General features: G+C 42.9%; 1 protein-coding gene across 1 annotated transcript in view; it reads left to right on the forward strand.

The window, feature by feature from the left end:
- Positions 1–215: 215 nt before the first annotated feature.
- uggt2 (UDP-glucose glycoprotein glucosyltransferase 2) overlaps positions 216–23,237 on the forward strand; it is a 34,497-nt gene continuing 11,475 nt past the window's right edge. The window contains exons 1-30 of the mRNA XM_071926993.2: positions 216–262; positions 667–822; positions 1,672–1,754; positions 1,902–2,032; positions 2,617–2,729; positions 2,955–3,132; positions 4,353–4,449; positions 4,537–4,609; positions 4,804–4,904; positions 5,335–5,434; positions 5,971–6,031; positions 6,392–6,483; positions 6,654–6,804; positions 8,795–8,914; positions 9,426–9,511; positions 9,642–9,777; positions 10,056–10,187; positions 10,301–10,465; positions 12,958–13,081; positions 13,184–13,282; positions 14,335–14,429; positions 15,420–15,626; positions 16,989–17,120; positions 17,995–18,125; positions 18,556–18,651; positions 18,871–18,973; positions 19,949–20,028; positions 22,335–22,524; positions 22,656–22,814; positions 23,002–23,087. Of these exons, the coding sequence (XP_071783094.2) occupies positions 695–822; positions 1,672–1,754; positions 1,902–2,032; positions 2,617–2,729; positions 2,955–3,132; positions 4,353–4,449; positions 4,537–4,609; positions 4,804–4,904; positions 5,335–5,434; positions 5,971–6,031; positions 6,392–6,483; positions 6,654–6,804; positions 8,795–8,914; positions 9,426–9,511; positions 9,642–9,777; positions 10,056–10,187; positions 10,301–10,465; positions 12,958–13,081; positions 13,184–13,282; positions 14,335–14,429; positions 15,420–15,626; positions 16,989–17,120; positions 17,995–18,125; positions 18,556–18,651; positions 18,871–18,973; positions 19,949–20,028; positions 22,335–22,524; positions 22,656–22,814; positions 23,002–23,087 (3,449 nt within the window). The 5' untranslated portion in view covers positions 216–262; positions 667–694. The remainder of the gene's footprint in view (positions 263–666; positions 823–1,671; positions 1,755–1,901; positions 2,033–2,616; positions 2,730–2,954; positions 3,133–4,352; positions 4,450–4,536; positions 4,610–4,803; positions 4,905–5,334; positions 5,435–5,970; positions 6,032–6,391; positions 6,484–6,653; positions 6,805–8,794; positions 8,915–9,425; positions 9,512–9,641; positions 9,778–10,055; positions 10,188–10,300; positions 10,466–12,957; positions 13,082–13,183; positions 13,283–14,334; positions 14,430–15,419; positions 15,627–16,988; positions 17,121–17,994; positions 18,126–18,555; positions 18,652–18,870; positions 18,974–19,948; positions 20,029–22,334; positions 22,525–22,655; positions 22,815–23,001; positions 23,088–23,237) is intronic.

The following is a 23,237-nucleotide window of genomic DNA, read 5'->3' on the forward strand; positions in this document are numbered from 1 at the left end:
CGGCGGTGCCAGACAAAATTTCCATTTTAAAATCAGGTTTTATTTCATTCACAACCGTCTCCCCCCGTGTGTACGCAATATAATGCTACAGCACGCATGTAAAAACAAATTAAAATGCAAGCAATATTTTTTGTCTCGCGTTTGGTTCACACACGAAGTAATGCCAGCGTTAGCCACCACAATACACGGCAATTTGATAGCTCAACAGTTGTACAAAAAAAGATCTGAAGCCCTTTGTATGGAAGCGGTCAGCACTAACTGGGTGAGGGATATATAATTGGCAACATTATAACCAATGGCAATGTACTCCTAGTATACGTTTATACATGTTTCTAGCAAGCCTGTCTTTCATACTTTGTTGAGAAAGTCATGCTACTGTCCCGGTTTCATTCACAGTAACGCAGTTTACTTTGTCTTACTAACTTCAGTCTGTTCTGACTGTTTGTAGTCACAGTACGTTAGCTAAACCCAATAAAGTCTAACAAATCGACATCAGTTTCTTATACAGTATGTTCCGCAACACTGCAGCTTCTCTGTTCTCTAGCTGTGGGGGATCCAGACTGCTGTAAACGCCAGTGTGTTTTGGGCTACAGGACAACTACGTGGCACTAGCACCTCTTCTTAAAAGGCACGAGCACTAAACCGTTGGTGTTTGCTTCACGCTAGGTTTATGCTACGCTGCGGTTGACTGTAGATGATGAGGACCGTTGTTCTGCTGTCACTGTTGCTGTTGAACGTCCACCACGTCCTCTCCGCACCCAAAGGCGTCTCTGCCAGTCTAAAGGCCAAGTGGACCATGACGCCTTTCCTCCTAGAGACAAGGTACCCTATACTCTCACTGCTGCCTCTGCCTGTGTGTAACAGTACAAGCGTTAATTGGCACCCACACCAAATTGCCACAACTGCATCATTCTGATTGTTTCAACCAGATGGATCTTGTGTCTTGTTAGTCCTCAGTCTCTCACGTTGTAGAGGCTGAGAACAAATGGAGGTCCAGAAAAGATGGACATCCAGTTGTGCTGTCACTATCATTTGCCATTTACTGTGTGGCTGGAAATAACAGTAATTTGTGTCATGATGATATGTTTTTCTGTTGGAAATATGGTATCTTTTTGTAATCCTCACCTATGTGCCTGTAAGCTGTGTGATACTCAAACACCTATCCCAGAGAAGTGCCTGCATGCAGGTTCAGATTAGGAATATGCTGTCCTGTGCAGCTAATAGGCAGTTTAAAAAGTCCTCTGGTGCCCATTATCTATCCATGCCCAGTAACTGCATGAAGTTCTACTTTATCGGTTACAAGCAGCCGGACATACCCTGTATGGATTGCCAAGTTTTTGTTTTCTATTTTTTTGTCCTGACCAATTAATAATGTTTTAATGTGTTGCATTAAAACATTATTCACACATATCATCTAACACCAAGAAGTGCATAAGCTAAGGTCCACAGCTGAAATTATGAAACCCAGGTAGTAGAAAATTGGACAAAATTATTATCAGAATAAATCAATGCTGTCAGTAGCTTTAAAGGTTAGGCAGTCCACTGAGTCAGAATAGAGTTACTAATACAGTGATTACTGACTAGTACATATAATATTGTGATTTGATTTTTACAGCGTCCTTATCTTCCATCTTTTATTCACCTTTTTTTATTTTAATTTATCCTGTGCAGTGAATTTATTGGAGAGGACGGGAATGAGAAGTTCTGGCAGTTTGTTGACACTGTGAAAGAGCTGACTGTATACAAGAGTGGAGGTATGTTGGTTTGTAAATAAGACATTTATTTAAATTATGGAGGTGTAATTGCTGTGCAATAGTAGATTTTAAATCAGTTTACACAACGAAAAGTGTGTTTCACTTCTACAATGCCTAAATATTACAAAATGTGGATGTATCTCACAGAGTCTGTGCGCTCCTACTACAACTTGATCCTCAAGAAGGCGGGACAGTTCCTCACAGATCTTCAGGTCAATCTCCTCAGATTTGCTCTGTCCTTGCGGTCCTACTCACCAGCTGTCTTTGCATCCCAGCAGGTATGTATGAAGTTCCCCATTATGACCCCTTCACACACAACCAGGGAATATTACGGTACGCAGATCTAGGTCCATCCCTTGTCGGAAGCCATTGACACTCTGCCTTGTACACAGGAATGAACCTATTGTCACTTTATAACGTCATTAAAAGCAGATGCGTTTACATCCTGTGTTCAATATGGTGGACGACATGATGCTCCAGACACAGAGCGACACAGCGTTTGACCCGGCTCTCCACCCTGATCTTGATCCAGGGTGTTTTGCAGGGTCAACTTACCTGGGTGGATCCTTCCACACTGACAGTCGACAGGCATATTTCGCAGGTTACTTGTCCAGTGTGAAAGGAGTATTGAGAAGAAATCAATGAGAAATCTAACAGTAGGTTCATGTTAAAGAGTTAAAGGATTTATGCCGCCCTTCGTAAGTTTACCATATGCCATTTTGTGGATGCTTTTATCCGAATTTCCTCACATTGTCAGTCTTGGCAGCCCTAGTGGGAACAAAAGCACCTGATCCTGGCGGTGTTAGTGCCATGGTCCAGCCACTGTGCTACAGAACATTCTTTTCCCTCCTGCTCTTAACAGATAGCCAGCGATGAACCACCGCCTGAGGCTTGCCCTGCCTTTGTCTCTGTCCATGGTCAACATAGCTGCAGCACCAAGGACATCAAAAAACTCCTGAAGGCAGCTGCAGGCAGGTAACCCAAAATGGCACTGCCATCTCATCTGAGGATAAACTGATTCAGTAGAGCAAAACCAGTTGAAAGTATACAAACTAATTCTGTTGCTGGTACCATTAATTGATTGACTATATTGACAACCCTTATTGACTGCCTTTTGCCCGCAGTGGACATAGAAATGTTGTTGATACAAATAGGTTTGTTTTTCACATTCCTTTTAACAGCCTTTCCAAATGTTTGCAGGCCAAAACCGTATTTATACAAGAATGATCACAGATACCCGGGGCTGAATAAAACAGATGTGCCAGTTGTGATCCTCTATGCTGAGATTGGAACCAAAAAGTTCACCTCCTTTCACAAGGTGCTGTCAGAGAAGGCTGCTGAGGGCACGCTTGTATATGTGCTGCGTCATTTTGTGGCGGTGAGTAGCGATGCTTTTGTGAAGTGATATTCCACTGACAAAATGCTCTCTTGTGTAGGATATGGTTTGTCTACCTCTCAATAAATTGGGTATCTCCTACTGTTCATATCTTTTGTTTTTCACACAGAAGCGCCCTGTTCAGATTTAAGTACTACTGCTTTCATATTGGAGCGTAGCAATTGACACATTTTTGTCAGGGCTTTTCCTTTCCTCCTCCCTCCCTTTAATCTTACGGTGTCTCAGATCATCAGGGGTTGGAAAACAAGGTATCTTAATAAAGCTTGTGTGCACATTTGGATTTGCTGGTATAAATTATTGATACAGGTTAAAGTTGACAGAATTAAGTGAAAAATCTGTGCATTTTGTGATTTTGGTGACATGGTATCAACTGAGCTTTACTTGGATAATGGAAGTGTTGCAGTGATGCCATTATTCCTCTTAGTGCAATACTGGCAAAAGCAGAGGTTGTCAGAATGGTGGACCAAATGGATTGCATTAGCGACCAGCGTTCAAGAGAAGAAAAAAGATTCCTGTGGAAAAGTCAGCATCTGATTGAGTAACAGATGCCTTGACTCAGTTTGCAGAAGTAACAGGCTCTTTTCAGAGATGTGCCATGAAGAAAAGCAGAGCGTAGGTGTGAAAGGCTTCTGATTGTGTCTATGAAACGCCGAGGCAGTGCTTTGAATCTGGGGGACATTAGTGTCAAGGTTGAATGTCAGCAAATTTGCTGCCACGTGTTGCTATCCACATGCCTTTTCTCCCACTGGCATAATGTTTTGGAAGTTCTTAACTTTCCTAGGCCACATTGCCTCTTCATTTGAATTTTAATTTAATTAGTTTCCAGGATGTGATGGATAGTATTCTCTAATTAATATGTTGCTGTGAAATTAGTTTTGATGAAATGATATCGTACAAGCTGCCTGCTGCACATAGTAGCCCAAATGATCTGTGATCTGCTTCATGCTTTCAGTTGTGTGAATTCTCATGCAAGAATATTCACTAAATATGAAAAATCCTTTCTGGTAGACGGGCAACTTGCGCATGACAGTGGGGAGTGAAAATAATGAACATGAGGTAGAAAGCATCTCCCTTGGGATGGATATACAATGCAAAGTTGATGGTTGTTATCACACTTCATTTGACAATGATGTACTATAAATGCAGAACACATCCTACACAGGTTACCTTTAAAATCACTCTTGTGCTTTTTACTGCTATAGGATCCAAAGCCTCAAAAGATGCTTTTATCTGGATACGGTGTTGAGTTGGCTATAAAAAGCACAGAGTACAAAGCTGTGGATGACACCAAAGTAAAAGGTCAGTCGGTGGCTAATTATATATTCTGTACTTTATCTCTGCTGTGTCTAAGACAATAAAAATAAAACACTACCCTTTATTCTGTAGATTCAAAGATGGCTGCCAACACTGAGGATGATGATAATGACGAAGTGCAAGGATTCCTTTTTGGAACATTAAAGTAAGTCGCTAAACTGTAACAGGTTTATCCCCATAAAGATTTTTTGTTTTAAACTCTAGCATTTATTGTTGCTGCAGCTGGAGACACTGTGCTCCGGTTGTGCTTTGTGTGACTGGGATAAACGGATATGTCGATTGTCATTGCCATCATGTAGTTATACTGTATCTTCCTCTTTTCCTTCTTCCTCTCTTGAGGAAATCTCACCCTGAACTCCAGGAGCAGCTTGGGGAGCTCCGCAAGCATCTGTTGGAGAGCACCAATGACATGGCCCCTCTGAAAGTGTGGGAACTGCAAGGTATTGATCTCCAGTTTAACAATGTGTTACCTACTGGGTAGAATTAGTTTTGTAAATAACAAAACATGTAAATCAATACAATAATTTGCTGTTTGAATGTACTTTAGTATCAGTGAATGAAATGAATGTTGTTCATATTTGAGCTTAGTACAACAGTTATACCATGTGTAGCTGAAGATGCTTTGCTGTTGTATTGGTCCAGCTGCTGCCAGCCATATATTAACTACTTTTAGTGTGAAATCGAGTGTAAATGAATAGTTTTAAGGTTTCTACTAACAATTAATCATTTTAATACAGCTGGTAATGTTATCGTCTCAAAGTCAAGTTCATGTAATCTCCTTTGATTTCCTCGTATAGATTTCTTTTCGTCTAGACACTTTGTGCATTTGTAGATCTATAAATGTTAATGATTTCATTACCTTCTCCACAGATCTCAGTTTCCAAGCAGCTGCTAGAATCATGTCTGTGCCAAAGCACGATGCTCTGAAGCTCATGCGAGATCTTAGTCAGAACTTTCCCAGCAAAGCCAGGTAAGAAAGCTGTATCATGAAGAGAAGAAAAATTCATCTCATTTCAAGTTTCTGGCTGAGTGGCTAAAAACATTTGGCCCCAAAAGCTTCAGCGAGGCAAGCCAAAACTCATTAAACACTCAGACACAAAGGAAGTATGAAACTCAAAAAATAATATTGCATTGTTCTTTCTTATATGTAAGTCCAGGCATATCCGCTCTTATCCAAGTGCACCTGAAATGCACTATTTACAAACCCATTTGTTTGAGCAGAGGCATTGTTTTTCTGCAGACACCTATTAGTGCCACAATAAATACATATTTCAGTGCATAGATTTAATCAACTCTTTTGATGTTTGCTTGTTTTTGGCCCAGACATCGTATAACAACAACCAAAAGTGCTGAGTAAGAGTTGGAGTGAGTGTTTACAGGGAGCCGACTGCACACGTACCATCTTGAGGGCCCACAGATTTTTGGAGATTAAAACCGGGGTTTTACTGCTGGCCGGGGATGTGGAAAAAGCTGATGGTGACTGTACATGTTTTACTGTTCCCACAGATCACTGACAAGAGTGGCCGTAAAACAGGAAATGAGAAAAGAAATTGAGGAGAACCAAAAGGTGTGATATCATAAGCAGCATCCTATAAGATAGTGCAAGAAGTGGTCCACTTTGTTTGATAGCATCCCTCGCTATTGCACAAGTGTTATTTTAGAGAACGAGTTTCTAATCTGTATCTGAAATAAATACTATAACCATAATCACATAAGCCATGACATTTTATTCTTACCTTTCTGCTTTAGTCTCTGTACATATCTTCTATACTTTCTGCTGTAGTCTCTGTACATATCTTTTCTACCTTCTGCTGTAGTCTCTGTACATATCTTTTCTACCTTCTGCTGTAGTCTCTGTACATATCTTATTGTAAGATCAGATCAGATTTTTGGCATTGGACTAACAACCCCAAGCTTTTTCTTTCAGCGACTCAGCGAGACCATAGGAGTTCACCCAGGAGATGAAGGGCTCTTCATCAACGGGCTGCACATTGATCTGGACATTCACAACCCTTTCAGGTAGGAGCCCAGCAGGAGGGAGCGGCGGTCTGCCTGCTCGCTCCCTGGGAAGCCTCGGACCTGCCCGTGGCTCAATGATCCTGCTGCAACATGATCAGAGTTCTCTGCAGCACATAGCCACTGCCCCTGCTAGCGTGGATGAAAACTAACCTGGGATTTTGATTTGACAGCATTTTGGACATCATCAGAGGAGAGGCCAGGGTCTTGGAGGGTCTTCATAACCTCGGCATAAAAGGAGAACATCAGGGCAAGCTGCTGAGGCTACCCGTGAACCTTGTGGAAGACAGCTATGCCTTAGATATCAGACATCCAGCCATAATGGTGAGAGACTCTGCCAAGTCCTGTCCAGTAGAGCAGATGCATTATTCTCCTGGCCCAGATCAGCATTGCAGGTGTTTTGTTTTGAGTACTCGCACCGGGGTGTAGATTAGTGGATCAGTCATCAGGCTATTGCAACAGTCCCGAGTCTGCCAGAAACCTCAATTATAAACTGGGAAGTTAGCCAAGGAAAGCTATCAAATTAAAAACTTGCAAACTTTCATTTTGGCCATTTTAATATTCAAGATACTCTGAAAAAATGCCAAACAAATGAAGATGATATATTAAGTCTGGAATGATGTACACATTCAACCAAGAGTGCGGTCTGTCATTTCAACCTGTGTCTCCCCTTTGAGAGACTGTGTGTATGTGTTTTTATGTGTGTGTGTGATAGAGCGAGAGAGAGAGAGAGAGAGAGAGAGAGAGAGTGAGCAAGAATAAAAGAGAGAATGATTAGTGTGCCAGAGATACAGACTTTTATATTGTAGGGAGGTTTCAGAGCTACTGAAAGAAAGAGCACTGTTAGTGCCAGTTTGGCCAGCAGTGGATAATTTAGCTACTGTTGCTCTGGCCCACTATCTTTCAAAGCTGAATCTCATAGCTTTCTCTGATGTCCAAGAGCAGGACTGTAACATTTGTCCATCATACCCAGGTTATTTCTGTCCACCACACTGTAACTGCACTGTATGTGCAATAACATTGGCTATGTTTACGTGCATGGAATCACCCGGCTGTTGGGTTAAGATGTTTACATTATTTATTTATTTATTTTGCACACATTAAAACAGAATGCATGAAAAAAATGTAATAGAAAAGAAATATAATTGTGCAGGTGAGGTGAGAAATGCACTCAGGGTTTATAGAGACCTCACCTATATAGCAATAAGATTATACAGTTTACCAAGGAAAAAAACAAACAAGCATGCACCTTTGATACCTTGCAATTGAATATCCCTGTTTTCATGAATAAACCAATTAACAGCATGGAAGTATAAAAAGTTGTAGCTGCCAGCTATCCCTGCCCTCTTTACTGAGTAATAGTAGGCTACTAATAATACGTGGGAAAGAAACGATAATCCAAATAATAATTCTTGACGCTCCTGACAAATAATCTGATGTTACTGGCAATTATGCTTTTCACTGCAATGAATCGTGTATATCAAGAACGCCAGGCTATAATTGCTGCTAGAAATGCACTCACTCCCTGATGACACCATGGAACACCCAACAATTAAGGATGAAAGTTTGAAGTTAGGACTGGTGGGATCGGTTGGTTATGCTAGAGGTTACAGATTTTCCGGGTTATTCTAACCAAGTTATGACATTTACTTGTGTTGACCCAAAATCAAGTTATTTGAGTCACTGGGTTAAGAATGGACGTCTCTGCATGTAAACGAAGCCACTGAATGAAGCAAGATTGATTACCTGTTAGAAGTTGGATGCAAAGATGAAAGTTGCCAGTATGGAAAGTATGGAAACCCTTAGTGACTTGTCTAATGTCTTAACTATGGAGTATTGTCAAAATACAGGGAACATCAACATACAGTCCCACCAGGTTTCTTCATTTACGTTTTTGTACAAGTGTGGGGGCAGAATGTCAGGCTTGTGTCAACGGTATTGGTGTTGATGTGTTATTTGGTTACGCTGTACATTCTTGTGAGGTCAGTCATCTTCATAAAAATGTACAGAATATGCTGATTCTCAGTGAAAGTACCCTTAAATCTTCCTAAAATGTTAATTCTACCGCAAAGTAGGGTAGCTGGGTGGCATAGTGATTAGGGGTTGAAGGCCCTGTGCCAGCAAGCATCCATCCGACTGAAGTGTCCTTGAGCAAGATACTGAATCCCTCCCTATTTTTAGGGCCGCTGTTCTGTGGCCGACCCTGTGCTCCGACCTCGCCGAGGTGGGCAAGCGAAAAGAGCATTTCCCTATGAGGATCAATGGAGTATCACATTTTTCTCAAGCTTTCTTCTCGTCTTCTTGTATTTTCCAGTGGATGAATGACATTGAGAGTGACCTGATGTACCGCAGCTGGCCAACAGGTGTACAGGAGCTCCTCAGAGCCACGTTTCCCGGAGTCATCCGGCAGATCCGACGCAATTTCTTCAACTTGGTGAGTCCAGAAGTGGCGAGGAGAAGTGGTGGTGAAGGGAATGGACACAGTTGCACAATGAGAGAAATTATTGTGTTTGGGGTAAAGGGGGAAGGATGCATTTTTTTCATTCCATCCTGTTGAATCTACACTAAAACATTATGATAATGATGGTTAGAGTTGGTCTGTTTATTCAGTTGTAGTTCCATTGTTACTTTGACTTGTGTTACTGAACTTTACTGAACTCTTTGCTACCAGACTTGGGTTAAATAGTTTTTGTCAGATTTGTGGGATATGCTGCATCAGGACATTTCGGAAAGTACCAGGTAGTCAGGCACTCAGTCAGTTCACTCACAGAAAAGCATGCTAAATTAACTTTTGAATACTTTACATTTCCAGTCACTGTCTTAACTGTCTCACTGCACTCACTGTGTTATATCTGGTAAACTCCACCTCATCTGGAACTTATGTAGGATAAGTATTTGCAGTATGCTGTATGACCCAGGTTTGTTGACCACCTCTTTGTCGTTAGGTGCTGTTCCTAGATCCAGAACAGGAAGACAGTAGTGAACTGGTGAAACTTGCAGAGCTTTTCTACAAGCACAAGATTCCTCTGAGGTCGGTACTGTTAGCTCAAACAGCTACACACCTGTATATATGGCACACCCTCGACACTTATAATCTTTACCAGATAGTGATTCTCATTTCACCTGCAAATTGAATACTTGTGTTTTCCCACCTTCTGTAGAATTGGATTTGTGTTTGTTGTCAACACTGAAGATGAGATTGATGGCTTCTCTGATGCCGGAGTTGGATTTTACCGACTGTTGAATTACATTGCAGACGAGTACGATTTATCTCAGGCTCTCATGTCTATGGTCTCAGTAAGTATCACGCATGTAAATCATATTTTTTTAGCAAGCACTTCTCGCAGAACAATTTAAGCATAATCCTTGCCATCTCATATCTCTTAGAGCTTCAGAAGTCATTTGTTTTATTGTGCCTCGTGTTGACCCACGGTCTGAGACATTATTGGACTAGACGAGCGAGGATTTTGCCTCAGGCACCGGCTCTTTTAAACAGGGGTGGAGGCTATCGACAGTGGCAGGGATCTAAAAGAGAGTCATGGTCAAATCTGATGTACCTTTTCACCCTCTTGCAGATGTACAACAAAGTAGACATCGGGGAGTCATTGTCTGTCGATACAGTCTCTGCTTACCTGAAGAGGAAATTCCCTAAAGCCAATGCTGAAAGGATTCTAGGAGTAGATTCTGAGTATGATGACAAAAGAAAGGTAAGGAAATAAAGTAATTTTCTCTGTTTCCTTTAGGTTTGTTGGAAATAGGAAGATTTACAATGCACAAGAAGTAGCAGCCAGTGACCCAATCTGCGTTTTGTTTGCTCCAGGCCGGTGCCCAGTTCTACAAGAAGACCGGCTTGGGTGCCCTTCCTCTGGCTCTGTTCAACGGAGTCCCTCTCAGCCCCGAGGAGATGGAGCCTGAAGAGCTGGAGACCGTCATCCTGCAGCGCATCATGGACACCACCAGTGTCTTCCAGAGAGCTGTCTTTATGGTATGACATGTCAGTATAGAAACCAACGTGCTCTTCATATTCAACCCATTAAACGGTTTTCTGGATGAATAAAAGAAAACAAAACATAGCTGAAGTACTGCATCACTGACCATTCATCCAGGCCTATAGTGTGCAGTATTTCTACATACTAGCAGATTATAGTTTAGATTAATGTTCTTGGTTGAAAAGAATTAAAGAAACATAGCTACAGTATCCATGGCTATGCAGCTACAGTGTATACATATATATGATTAGACTACATTAGATGATTAGATGAAACTTAAATGATCACTGTGGGGAAATTGGGTTATTACAGCAGCAGAGTATAGGATATAGATGAGAATAGAGCAAATACTGAGTATTGAAGATAATGCACCAAATAATTTAAACAAATGCATGTTAAAATATAAGTATAAATGCAGGATCGTCTTTGCCAGATTTACTGTTTTGGGTTTTGATAGGGGCAGGTTTGGTTACTAGCAATCAATAATTAATAATCGTGAAATTATTAATATTCATAAAATTATTGACGGAGTCAATATTAACGGGGCACCACCCTGGAATCAGGGACCAATATCCGAACCTTCAATATAGTCTCAAAATGCCTGTTCACCCCCGAATGACAGTGTTTAAGTACCACTGTACATTTATGAGTGAACAGTGAAGGGTGAATTCGTACACAGGCCCTCACAACCAGCCGTTATTACAACACATATGCACAAGGAATCACAGACAACTTCTCTTTAAAAGTATAATGGAGTTTATTTAACTTTAGCAATATCAATCAATAATCAATAACACTGCAGTTAATCAACAACTATTATACAACTATAACTATAGGTCTAACTAGCAAGCATAAAGGCACAAACAGCATATGGCACGTATGGATGCGTGCGTATGTGTGTGTGTGTGTGTGTGTGTGTGTATGTGTGTGAGAGAGGGAGAGAGAGAGAAGGCAAGATGGTGGACGTGACCACGTGAGTGGAACGTCTCGCGAGAGTTCAAGATGGCGGCTGTGACCGCGTAGTTTGAACAAAGGGGGTTTGGAACCAAGATGGAGTTGGAGTTAGGCAGCTAAACCAACACCATCTAATTCTTAGGTAGCAATGAATGTGTAATGAGATGTGGGTGTGTGTATGTTAGTAAGAGAGAGAGAGGGAGAATAAGGGGGGAAGCACTCAGGGTAAACCTAGAGATTCTACTCGCCGTCTAGAGACACAACAATAGCCTTTTACCACACAGGAACTCAGGGTACGACTTGGAAATAGTATGCCGGGTTACTGGTCTTTGAACTGGTAAAATGCAGTATATTGGCTCTATACGGTGGCTACTAACATGGATGCAAGCTCAGCGGCATGCAATTGAACACAAATCAGCTTTACATTAACACAATCAAATTAAGCAGCAAGCATAATGATTGAGGTATCTTCATACAGCATAATGGACTCGGCGGTCCGATGCGCTTCCCAATACGCACAATTACAGCTTCTGATCAGTCAAGCTTATTTAACACACCTATTCTAGTCTCTGCCCAGAACCAAAGCCTCTTACTTGGGAATCACTCTCGAGTGATTGGTGTGTGTTTGAGTCCGTCTTATCGATCCGATGGGGTTTTCCCAGGCAGGTCTGCGGGACCGTTATCTCTCCGTGCACGGAACAATGGCCAGCTGGCTTTCCTCGTAGGCAGCGAAAGATGTCAGCCAGGAGTTGACCTGATTGAAGAAACGTATCCTTACGTTGTCTTCTTGGAGGGAAGGAGTGTCCTTAGCTGTATTCTCTTCCAGTCCACTTCTGCAGGTCTGCTACACGGCAGTGCGTGTAAGGAGTTAGAATGTCGGCTGCACAGACGACTAGTCTAATCCTTCTGGATCCAACAGTGTTACAGCTAACACTAAACAGTCTGGTCTCGTCCCGCGAGTTGAAGACTGCGCCTCGGGTAAACAAAAGAACAGTTCGAACGTTTCAGGTACCACCTTGTTAGTCGACGGGGTCGCAAGAAGGGGCGAGGAGGAAAGGTATCTCTGGAATTTATACTCTTGGTGACGTCATGGGGACATCCCGGGGCTCGTCCGAGTCTCGTCCAATGAGAGGCCAGAGGTTGGGTTTCAGCCAGTTCGCACCTAGGTGTGAACTTCAGGGCCTGTTGGAATTTTTGGCGCTGCTTTCCTTTGTTTAAGGTCCCAGCCCAGCGGGTGGGCAAGAGTTCAGGTTTTTGATTCCCTTGCTAGGCCGGTGTTTTAGGCTTTTAATCTTACATGTAGGCCTTTCCTTTGTTTGACCACATGGCTTGGCCCAACAACTGGTTAGCAGATATTTGCAGTTTACAGATACAGGGGGTACAAAATGTACATTTGTGGCTTTGCACATTATTAGATCTGCAGAGCTGTTTGCATTAGCTGTTGACACTATCAGGTATAGAACATACTGTATGTACAGAAAATCTGGTATGTACATGGACGCTCACAGTGAGGTCACTCTTGTCTCATGCCTAGGGTCAGCTGACTGAGGGGACAGATGTGGTAGACTATCTAATGGAGCAAGCCAATGTGGTTCCCAGGATGAACCCTCTCATTCTCAACACCGACCGAAAATACCTGGACTTCACTTCCTCTCCAGGTGACTCATGCTTCATGCTTCTCGTCTTAAACCTTCCGATACACTGATTCACTGCCTTGATGCGTGTCCTTTCTAACTTATCTGTTTCTTTTTACTTTGCAGTTGTAGATGATTGGGAGGACACAACTATGTTTTCGTACCTGGACTCCAGGGACAAGACTGCTGTGATGGCTAAGAGAATGAAATACTTCACAAAAAATGGTGAGAAGTCGCTTATCATTTCACACCTTGCTTTCCCGGTTGAGGCTGTTTCAGATCGATTGCCGCCCTCCTAGTGTCAGTACCGCAGTGACTGTGGTTGAATGTGCTTCAACAAGAGTGTAAATAACTTGTTCCAGAATTTGTACCTCAGCTTAAGTAGGACAGCCACAGTGTATTTGCTTGTCGAACATCTGTAAAGTGAGCAGTATCAAAACACAAATGAATCCTACGCTGCTTTATTGAAGTGGATCTATGAAAGTGTGAAATTGCCCTTTGGTGAGGCAGACAGACTGTGCCTCCAGCAAGATAATTGCTGGGTTTGCTGATTGGCTTTAGGCCAACAGTCTAAACGGTCGTCAGAGCCAGCGTTTCACTGCCCAGACCGAGAGTGTAGCTGTCTTAGTGAGGCAGAGGAGGCTGACTGCCTTCCTCCCAGCCTTATTGACTAGCTGACTGACTCACTGCCTGCCTTACTGACTGACTGACTGACTCGGGGAATAAAGCCATGACAGGTGGCACAATTCTCCACTAATATACTGAGCTTTCCGCCAGGATAGCTCTCACTCTCTCTCTCTCTCTCTCTCTCTCTCTCTCTCTCTCTCTCTGTCTCTCTCTTTGTCTCTCTCTTGTCTCTTGCTCTCTCCATCTCTCGCTCTCTCCATCTCTCTCTCTCTCCTCTCTCCTCTCATACACATAAGCACACACTGAAACTATTTCATTTTCCTTCTCACTGCCATCTCACTGACAGTGTATGGCCAGGGTGCAAACGTTTTTAAAGGATTAGCAACTCTCTCTAAAAGCAACCTAAGCATTAAGGTTGAGATTGAGGGAGCAAATTGTTTAAAATACCTTTGCCTTCTACTAGTGCTCTCATTAGTTAGCAAGGCTGGGAATTCATATGAGTAGGAATCGGCAAGACTGCAAGGCAGCAGCCTTGTCCTCACACTCATTAGATATTTTATAGTGTATTTTAACACAATGTATTTTGACATGATATCTCAACTGACATGCTATGTGATATGTATTTGTGTGTAATTGTTGTTTTACTTTAGATGAGGACGGGATGAGTAGTGTGACCATGTGGATAGTTGGAGATTTTGAGAAGGCCTCAGGAAGAAAACTGTTACTCAGTGCTCTGAAACATGCGGTGAGTCTCTGCCACTTTCTGTCCACTCCACTTCTCGTTATCCTAATGAACTGCATTATCAATCACACCTCACATTCTATAAGGGAATGGTTTGCAAGGCAGACTACATATTCACACATATGCATTTATAAGTATTGTTGTTTATTATGCATTAGATACAAGTATTGATCTTGATTTAATCAGATTAATCTAGAATCTGTGGCCTGACACTCAACACCAATGCAAATTAAGCCTTTTATGTAGTCTAGGCGTTGTGTACCGCTGGACTTTAATTATAGGCTGCCAAGGTGAGTCTAAGAAGGAATAAAAATGTTGAATTCATCGGGGACATATTTCACCTTGGCCTGTCTTTCCCACTCATGCTGCAGTTGTTGTTCCCAGAGAAACAGCCACATAAATAAAGGAGAGTTATATATATTGAATCTATACCTCACATACCTGCAGATTAGACCAAAAGGGTTGAGAGTGTTTTGTTACTGATTTTCTCACTTTACTTTATTTGTTTATTTGACAGGGACAGCGCACAGTATAACATACTGCACCAAAGTATAGCTAGAGGCTAATTTGCATTTGTAGTCCCTGGGCAGGAGCCATCAGCACATTAAAATACAATACAGGACAGTTATGGGTAAATTCATCTTCTCTCAGAATATATCTTCTGCTGTCTGTTCTTACAAGGATCGTCTGAACAGATGTCTCTACAAAAAAATATTCAGTGTTGACATGCTATAGATGAATTAGGTGTAATACAGCAAGCAAGCATTCTCTATTTGTCAGGAAGAAAAGATTCCTCACTGCTAGAATAGATGGAATAGGAGAAACCTTGACTGTTACATTAGGGCAATTAACAGTCTCTCCTCCCAACTCTCTTTCTCATCGACACCTGCAGTCTGTGGAAATATATGTGTGTTTTTTGTGTGAATTATATCAGTGCTGTGTGTGTGTGTATGTATTTGTGTTTGTGCGCGCACACGGGGTGTGCATTTGCAGAAGGCTAGCCCTGGAGTCCGTGTGGGGGTGATAGATAACCCCAGCGGTAAGTCCAGCGAGGATAACACTGTGCACTACAGGGCCATCTGGGCCGCCCTCCTCACCCAGAAGAATAAGGCTGCAGCAGACTTTGTCCAAAAACTCCTGAAAGAGGAGAGCATGCAGCTCCTCCAACAAGGCACCAAGATGAAGAACCTATTGCTGCAGGTAAGGGATGGAAAAAAGTTTTTTAATTCCATACATTAATCTGATTCCAAAGTTTATATTTGCCTTTGTTTTATATTTCAGACATATGGTAGCCTTTAGGTTCTGTCATGTATTTTTTTAACATGCTATAAACCACTTGCAAAGACTTGTCTGCTACTGCTCTCCTGATGTAAGTGCACAGCCAGGGAAAATGGTGATTGATGAGCACATCTTCTCATTCCTCTCTTGAACATCACCTAACAGAATACATTTAGAGCACGCCTGATGCTCCACAGCCTGTGGATGCCAAGGCAAGCAGCCTACTCACTGTCAGTTCCACTTGATCTGTCAGAGGGGCCAGCGCAAGGCGGGCTCCACGTGCTGAATCTTTAAATAAAAAGTGTTGGTGGATACCTGGTCCCCGGGGAAGACCTGATGAATAGCCAAGCTCCCGCTCACTGTTCATGGTTGTGTGATTCACTTGTGTCCAGCCAAGCCTGACCATCACTCTCCTGCTCTCAGCAGTCTACAGCCCCTGGTATCCTCATCTGCACACGCTTGATTCTCCAAGCTGTAGTGTGGTATCCACCCACACAACAGTGTGCATAAGAAAAAAAAATCCCAGGCACTGATCAGCAAATCAGCTGACAGGAGAGCCCCATCTCTCCCCTCATTAGTAACAGGAAATAGACAATGATCCACCAGGCATAGGTCATATAATGCAGGTTGCATCTGGGACTAACCATGACAAACTGGCCTTCAATTATTCCACTCTTAAACAGTGGGGAGAGATTGGGCTGGAAATAGCAATGGAAAGATAGGTAGGAGGTGGCTGTGTGAGTTGGGACCCAGAGTCAAGGGATATGAGTTTATTATTGGCTGCCAGACAGACTTGCTGACTGAGTTGTGCTGACATTATTGGTATTTCACCTGTTCTCCTGAGGAGAGAAATGTTGGAGAAACTAATAACCTGACTCCACAAACCCTCCACACTCCCACGCCTGATTTGTTATAGACAAAAATGGCCAATGTTTAATTAAGGGTTTGTTAGATTAATTACAAATTGATTAATCTCATTTTCACACATGTGCATTTCTGACAGCTTGGTCCTTTAGCTGAAATATTTATGTTTGAAAACTGCAGTGATTGCTCTGATGCAGGGCTTCAATGATTTTATGAATAACTGAGTAATATTTCTCCTCACATACATCATACTTTATGTCAATGCGTCACTCAGATTTTGTTTTGGACAGGCTGGAATGGGAGAAACGTCCTTGAGCTAGTCTATTGGATCATATATCACACAGTCTTCAGACATGTGTGAGCAGACAATACAATCAATATATCCAGCATCCTAAACAAACATTTGTTATTCTGCCATAGGGCATGGACGAAGATGCCTTTGAAAAGAAGTACAACACGCTGGAGGTGGATTTCATCCGCAGTCAGCAGCTGTTCTGTCGAGATGTCCTGAAACTGAGTCCTGGACAGAGGACAGTGGTCAGCAACGGCAGGGTGAGTGGACTCCAGCTCTCCTGCTCTAACAGCTCCAACAGAGCTGACTTAGTAGCTGAGCTACTGCAACATAATGATCTGTGGATTACCGCATAAATAACAGAACTGGGAGTAGAGCACATTATGGTGTCAGAGAGGTAAAGCATTGGTTAAATGCTGTTGGCATTGTTTGCTACAGTGGTGTAACTCAATAGGTTCCTCTAAGCTGCTGCACTTAGGAGTATTTTCCTTCTAGTGTTTTCAGAGCGCTCCCTCAGAACTGTCAAGTCAGCATGACGTCTGTGTCTCAAAGGTCACAGGTGGCACAGATTACACTCCGTTTGTGTGTGTGGGTGTGTGTGCGTGTGCATGTATGTGTGTTTGTGTGTGTGTATGTGTGCATTAATGTGTTAACCTTTCTTTAGGCATGCTCTGGGCGTGTGTGCGCGCGCGCGCGCGTGTGTGTGTGTGTGTGTGTGTGTGTGTGTGTGTGTGCACGTGCATCAGTGTGCTAACCTTTCTTTATGCATGCCCTGGGCGTGTGTGTGTCTATGCAATGAGTGTGTGTGCGTGCCTGTTATTGTGCAGAGCTGATGACTGATGTCTCAGCAGCAGTGATGCTGACAGCCACGGATGAAGAGGCCAGCCCCTGAGATGGCAGTAACAATTAATATCATTTTACATTCCCCTGCTGCAGTGGCAGGCAGGGCTCTACTCCCAAAATAGAAAGGGGGAAAGAAAAGGCAGCATCACTGAAAACTGTGACTCTAAGTGGATGAAGCGCTGTGCTACATTCACATTAGGTTTAACACCTCCTTCACAAGTAGTAAATAATACATGTTGGGAAAAGAATCAGAAACCTCTTGTTCTGACTATATTATCTTCTCCATGTTAGATCCTCGGGCCGTTTGAGGAGCAGGAAGAATTCACTGTGGAGGATTTCCATTTGTTGGAGAAGATTACACTGAGCACCTCAGCGGAGAAAGTCAAAGCCAAAGTTAAACAGATGGGGATAAAAGCAAAGCAGTATGTTTTATTTTTCTTCTGCCATGTTGTTTGAAACAGATTGTCTGTCTCTTCATCCTTCCTTTTTACCGTCTGTGATGGACATGTGAGCGTTTCATCATTAGATGATAGTAGCGATAGATGTTATCATGTGAAATACCCCTTACCTTTTAACTCCAAAGCACTTCTCATATAAGCTAGAGTCTGATGGGATCTGATCCTCTTTCTCTCTCTCTATCCTTCTCTTGCTTCAAAAAATCTTCAATATAAATGCTATATCAAAACTAAGTGCTCTGTAGTGCACCAGATTGAAAGTAGCCTTCTCACTGATTTATAAGACCACCTCCTGAAACAGCTTGAGATCACATTGTGTGGGCTCTGTTTGACAGCCCTCCTAACAAGTATCATTAACATGTGATGGACTGACCTTGCTACACCCCTTTGCCCCCAGAGCCAGTGACTTAGTCATGAAGGTTGATGCCCTCCTCACTGCAGCCCCCAAAGGAGAGGCCAGGAGGGATGTCCACTTTATCAGAGACAGCCACAGGTGGGCAATGGCGTTTCACTGTTTACTATCCTATCCGCCCTGCAGTCTCACTGGGAAGTTTTCATTCTCCTTTTGTTGTAATGGATCTGAAAATTGCTACGTCCATCATTTGAAGCAGTGCAGAGAGCGAATCTTTTGATTTGCAGTTCTGCTGAATAAGGGCTGTGTAACCCTGTGTTGCTGAAACCGCTTTGCTTGGTGTGCTGTTCTCCTCCTCAGCGTGCTCCATCTCTCCCCACGTGAAAACGAGGTGTTCTATGATGTGGTGGCCATAGTTGACCCCCTCACTAGGGAGGCGCAGAAGATGTCATCTCTCCTGATTGTAAGCCATGTTGTTTTCACCTCTGTTCTCCATTGATTCCTCACTCCGGCAAGGACACTCTAAAATCGCTTTCACTGAAAGGAAGGATACAGAAACACAAAGCTTGGGAATGTGCAAAAGTTCAGATAGACGTTTTTTTTTTTTTTCATGTCCAGGTATCGATGTGATGACCTAATGTCTCCCGTTCATACTCACTTTTGTGCACTTTGTTTATTCTGAAAGGTACCTACCTCACCTCGCTAGCGTTTATAGATTAGTTCGTAAAATCAATCTGAACAAGAAAGGAAGAAAAATTGCTTTACTTTGATGTGTAGGGAAGGGTTATGCAGTCTTTGTGGGCTAAAATGAGGCATGTTATATGTACTGTATATTGATTGTCTGACCAGATAGGGTTATTTAGAAAAATTTTCCTCTCTTGGAAGATGATGTTTCACTGACAGAATCGCACTGGGTCCCTGAACAATTGCAGCAGCTTGCTGGAGGCTAACTGTGCAGATGCAACTCTTATTTGACTGAGGTGAATACCAAAAGATGACTCACCTTGCTTTCACAGACAGCCAGTCAGACAGCCATCTTTAGCAGCCATTTTTTTGCGGTGTATATTTTCCAGTAGTGTACTGCATTATGCAATAGAGATCATAACGGCACTATATCAACATCACGACTGGTTGTTGTGGCTTTTGAAGGCAGCTCCAAGTGTGCCCATTACCACCACTATTGGCTCATTATTTCTTTATTGACCACTACCGTATGACAGTGATGTTATGTATGAACGAATGTGTTTTGTCTATGGAGAACCTACTAAATGTCAGTACAGTACGTGACGAGAAATGGGCAGTGAAACTCGGGGCTGCCTTCAGTTGTACAGATCAGTGAAAGGCTCATGTATATCTTGTACTATACAGGCCTCTCTGCTGGGCTGGCTCTGTTTTGCTCTTAACACTAACTGGGTTTCTCCTTCTGCACCTTCTGCAGGTGCTCAGTCAAGTGGTCAATCTGAAACTGCAGGTGTTTATGAACTGCAGGGCCAAGCTGTCCGAGATGCCCCTCAAGAGGTAAGCTCCAGCTCCAACAGTAATTAAACTTCCTGTTCAGCTTGTATGTGTGTCCTCTGACCGCCGCAGACTTAGCATCCCTCCCTCCCTTTTTCCCTCTGTAAGATTATACCGCACAGATGCAATCTGCTTAATAACACCACCTTATTGCTTTGGGCCTCCCCTTGCATCTGTGGGCAAATTGCTTACAGCTTGCACTGTTGAGGTTCAAGCCATACAGTAAAAAAACAAAAAAAAACAAATGAAAGGTTGAAATTGTTCATTAACATTCAGAAGGACCACTGGGTGAATTTTAGTCATTATGTAATTTGGGAGTGTTGGAGTTTCTTCACCTCTGTATTCCAAAAAAGATGCATCATGTAATTAATTATGTCCCACCGTGGATAGAGTCATCTTTACTGGTAGTATCCTTAAATGGTTCAACAGTATTTTTTCCAATGAAGGCTGAATGGCAGACATTTTCCAGGCAGTTCACCTTCACTTTAAAGGGCCATTAAGTAATCTATGAACTTCATTGACCTCTATCAGTGATCAGTAGGAATTGCAACATCATCAATAGAACTTATCTCCTCCTACAAGTCTCTGGCACCACCCCCAGTCCCGTCACCCTTCCTGTCCCGTTGAGTGACGGTGGCCTGTGATTGACACAAACAATAAAGACTCAGTAAGCAAGGTGATTAGAGCAGAGATCCAACAAAACATTTAGTAATATATCACAATGCAAAATACTGTAATATTAATACTGCCTCATCGCTTGTTTTTTAGCTTGAGATGGCTTATTACCCTTCTTAGCTGAAATGTCTTGCACTGCCAGTTGCTCACTTGTAGCTCCATCCTCCATTGGTGAGCAGTTGAAAATTCGAGTAGGTGGGAGGTGGAGATTGAAAGTGTTTTGAAATGGCTGGGGAGTTTTTGTTCCACAACAGAGTACAGCCAGAAAGTGAGTTTTGAAAGCCAGAAATCTCAGCACCTGGCCAAATAATTGTTGAGTCATTGGTATTGATCACCAACCCTGGTATTGATCAACAACGCTATCAAACCCCTGCAGATATATTATGGTCATTTTGTGCTATGGGGCATTAAAAATACTTATTGCCCCTGCAAACTGCAGGAAGTCAATGTACCATATTGCAAGTAGAAAAATGGGACCATGGAGGTTTGTCTGCATTTTTTGGATCTCGTCCTAAAGATCCTAATCATGAGGGGATGAGTTGGAGGGCCATCTAATTTCAAACAGCAGATGAGTTGTGTAAACACAAGCTCACTCCTCCCCAGCTTCATCTCCCCTGTAGAGCCACAGGCTTAGCAATCCTACAGCTCACATCTGGAGATACTGCTGTCAGTGGGCACACATGAATCCTGCTTTCTGTCAGTGGGATCATTTCATTCATTGGTATACTTCCCATTAGTGGGGATGGTGGTGAGACAGCAAGAGGGAGACCAGTGGGCTGCTCATCTTCTATTTCTTACTTTTCCTTCTGTGGAGAATTGGTCACCCCACAAATTGGGACCAATCCAATAAAGAGAGAGTGTTTCCTCTAGTGACTGGGTTATGCCTCAGTAATTTAATCCTTTTCCCCCCTCCCCAACTTCACATGCAGTGGTAGCAGCTCCCTTCTCACCCTGGAGTCAACAGCCCCTCTCTAACTGCTCTGTTCTGCTCTGCAGGAAGACAGGCTGCTGTGGCTGAAATTAACGTTTGAAAAATCTTCCCGTTTAAAAATGTGATGATGTACCTCTGAGGATAGAAAGATGGCATTCCAAGTAAAAAGAAATGGTTATTGGTAATGTTGATCGTCTGGCATGTTATCTCCACTCATTATGACTCCTCAGTGTCAGAGGGCATACGGAAGAAAAAGCAATTAGCATAAAGATTAGCCCGGAGCTAGCCTCTGCGACAGCTCTGAGTAATAATGGAGAAAGGGGAACATTTCTGGTGCACAGACTACTGCAGAAATTTCTGTTATTGGCTGAGCAGAAACACTGGCAGTAATGGTATTAGATTCCTCACTTTGAAGAGATTGTATATCCCCAGCTGTCACAACAGAACTCATCTCTCCTGTCCTAGAAAGGAGACTATTGCACAACGTGTCATCATTTTAGCGCTTGGCGATGAGGAGAGTGCTTTTGTTGGATGGAATTGCTGTCTCAGTAGGGTGGCATAAAAATTTCCAGCATTTGAGGGCTATCTATCCTTAAGCTTCTACAAAGTATATTCTATAGTACCGCCTTAATCCATATTGTAAAATATTGTTTCATTTTGCAGTTAATGGACCAGTGCATTATCTCTCTGTGTCTCTTTGCAGCTTCTACCGCTTTGTCTTGGAGTCTGATGTGAATTTCTTGGCCAACAATACGGTGTCTGCGGGACCAGTGGCCCGCTTCACGGAGCTTCCCGAGTCTCCCCTCCTCACCCTGAACATGATCACCCCAGAGAGCTGGATGGTGGAGGCCGTGCGCAGCCCCCATGACTTGGATAACATCCACCTGCAGGCGGTACTGAATACTACTCTTCAGTAACTAGCCAGCATTCTTGTTATCCTGTCCCCTTAGGGTAGGGCAGAGGCGCTCTTTAATAGTCTTCCCCCATTGGTTTGTGTCCTGTGTAACCTGTGGTTTCACTCCAGGTGAGCGGAGTGGTGACAGCAGAGTATGAGCTGGAGCACCTGTTGCTGGAGGGCCACTGCTTTGACCTGTCAACCGGCCAGCCCCCCCGAGGGCTGCAGTTTACCCTCGGCATGAGTCGGGACCCCCTCATCCATGACACTATCGTCATGGCTAACCTGGTCAGCAGCCCTCTGTACTCCATACTAGAATTACCAAGACTGTTTTTGTTAGATTGATGACATGCACACTGTAGTAGTTAATTGTGGCAGTGCATTAATTTGCTGAATAGAGGCTGTTTGGTGCTAGGATTGAATGTGAGGATTGTGTTCCTAAGCGTTCAGTCTCATTTTGTTTTAACCACAACAGGGATACTTCCAGTTGAAAGCCAATCCTGGTGCCTGGATCCTGAAGTTACGTAAAGGGAGGTCAGAGGATATCTATCAGATTCTTGCGTGAGTATTCCCCAGTGCCTACAGATGATTTTTTAAAATGTAGATTTTAGGACTCTTGTGTTTTCCTGTTAATTGACTCATGGTTTTCCCGTCATATCTCTGAAAGATACGAGACCCAAAAAGTTAGGTAATGATGCTAATTAGGCGGCT

The sequence above is a fragment of the Centroberyx gerrardi genome, chromosome 10, assembly GCF_048128805.1.
Source record: "Centroberyx gerrardi isolate f3 chromosome 10, fCenGer3.hap1.cur.20231027, whole genome shotgun sequence".
NCBI lineage: Eukaryota > Metazoa > Chordata > Actinopteri > Beryciformes > Berycidae > Centroberyx > Centroberyx gerrardi.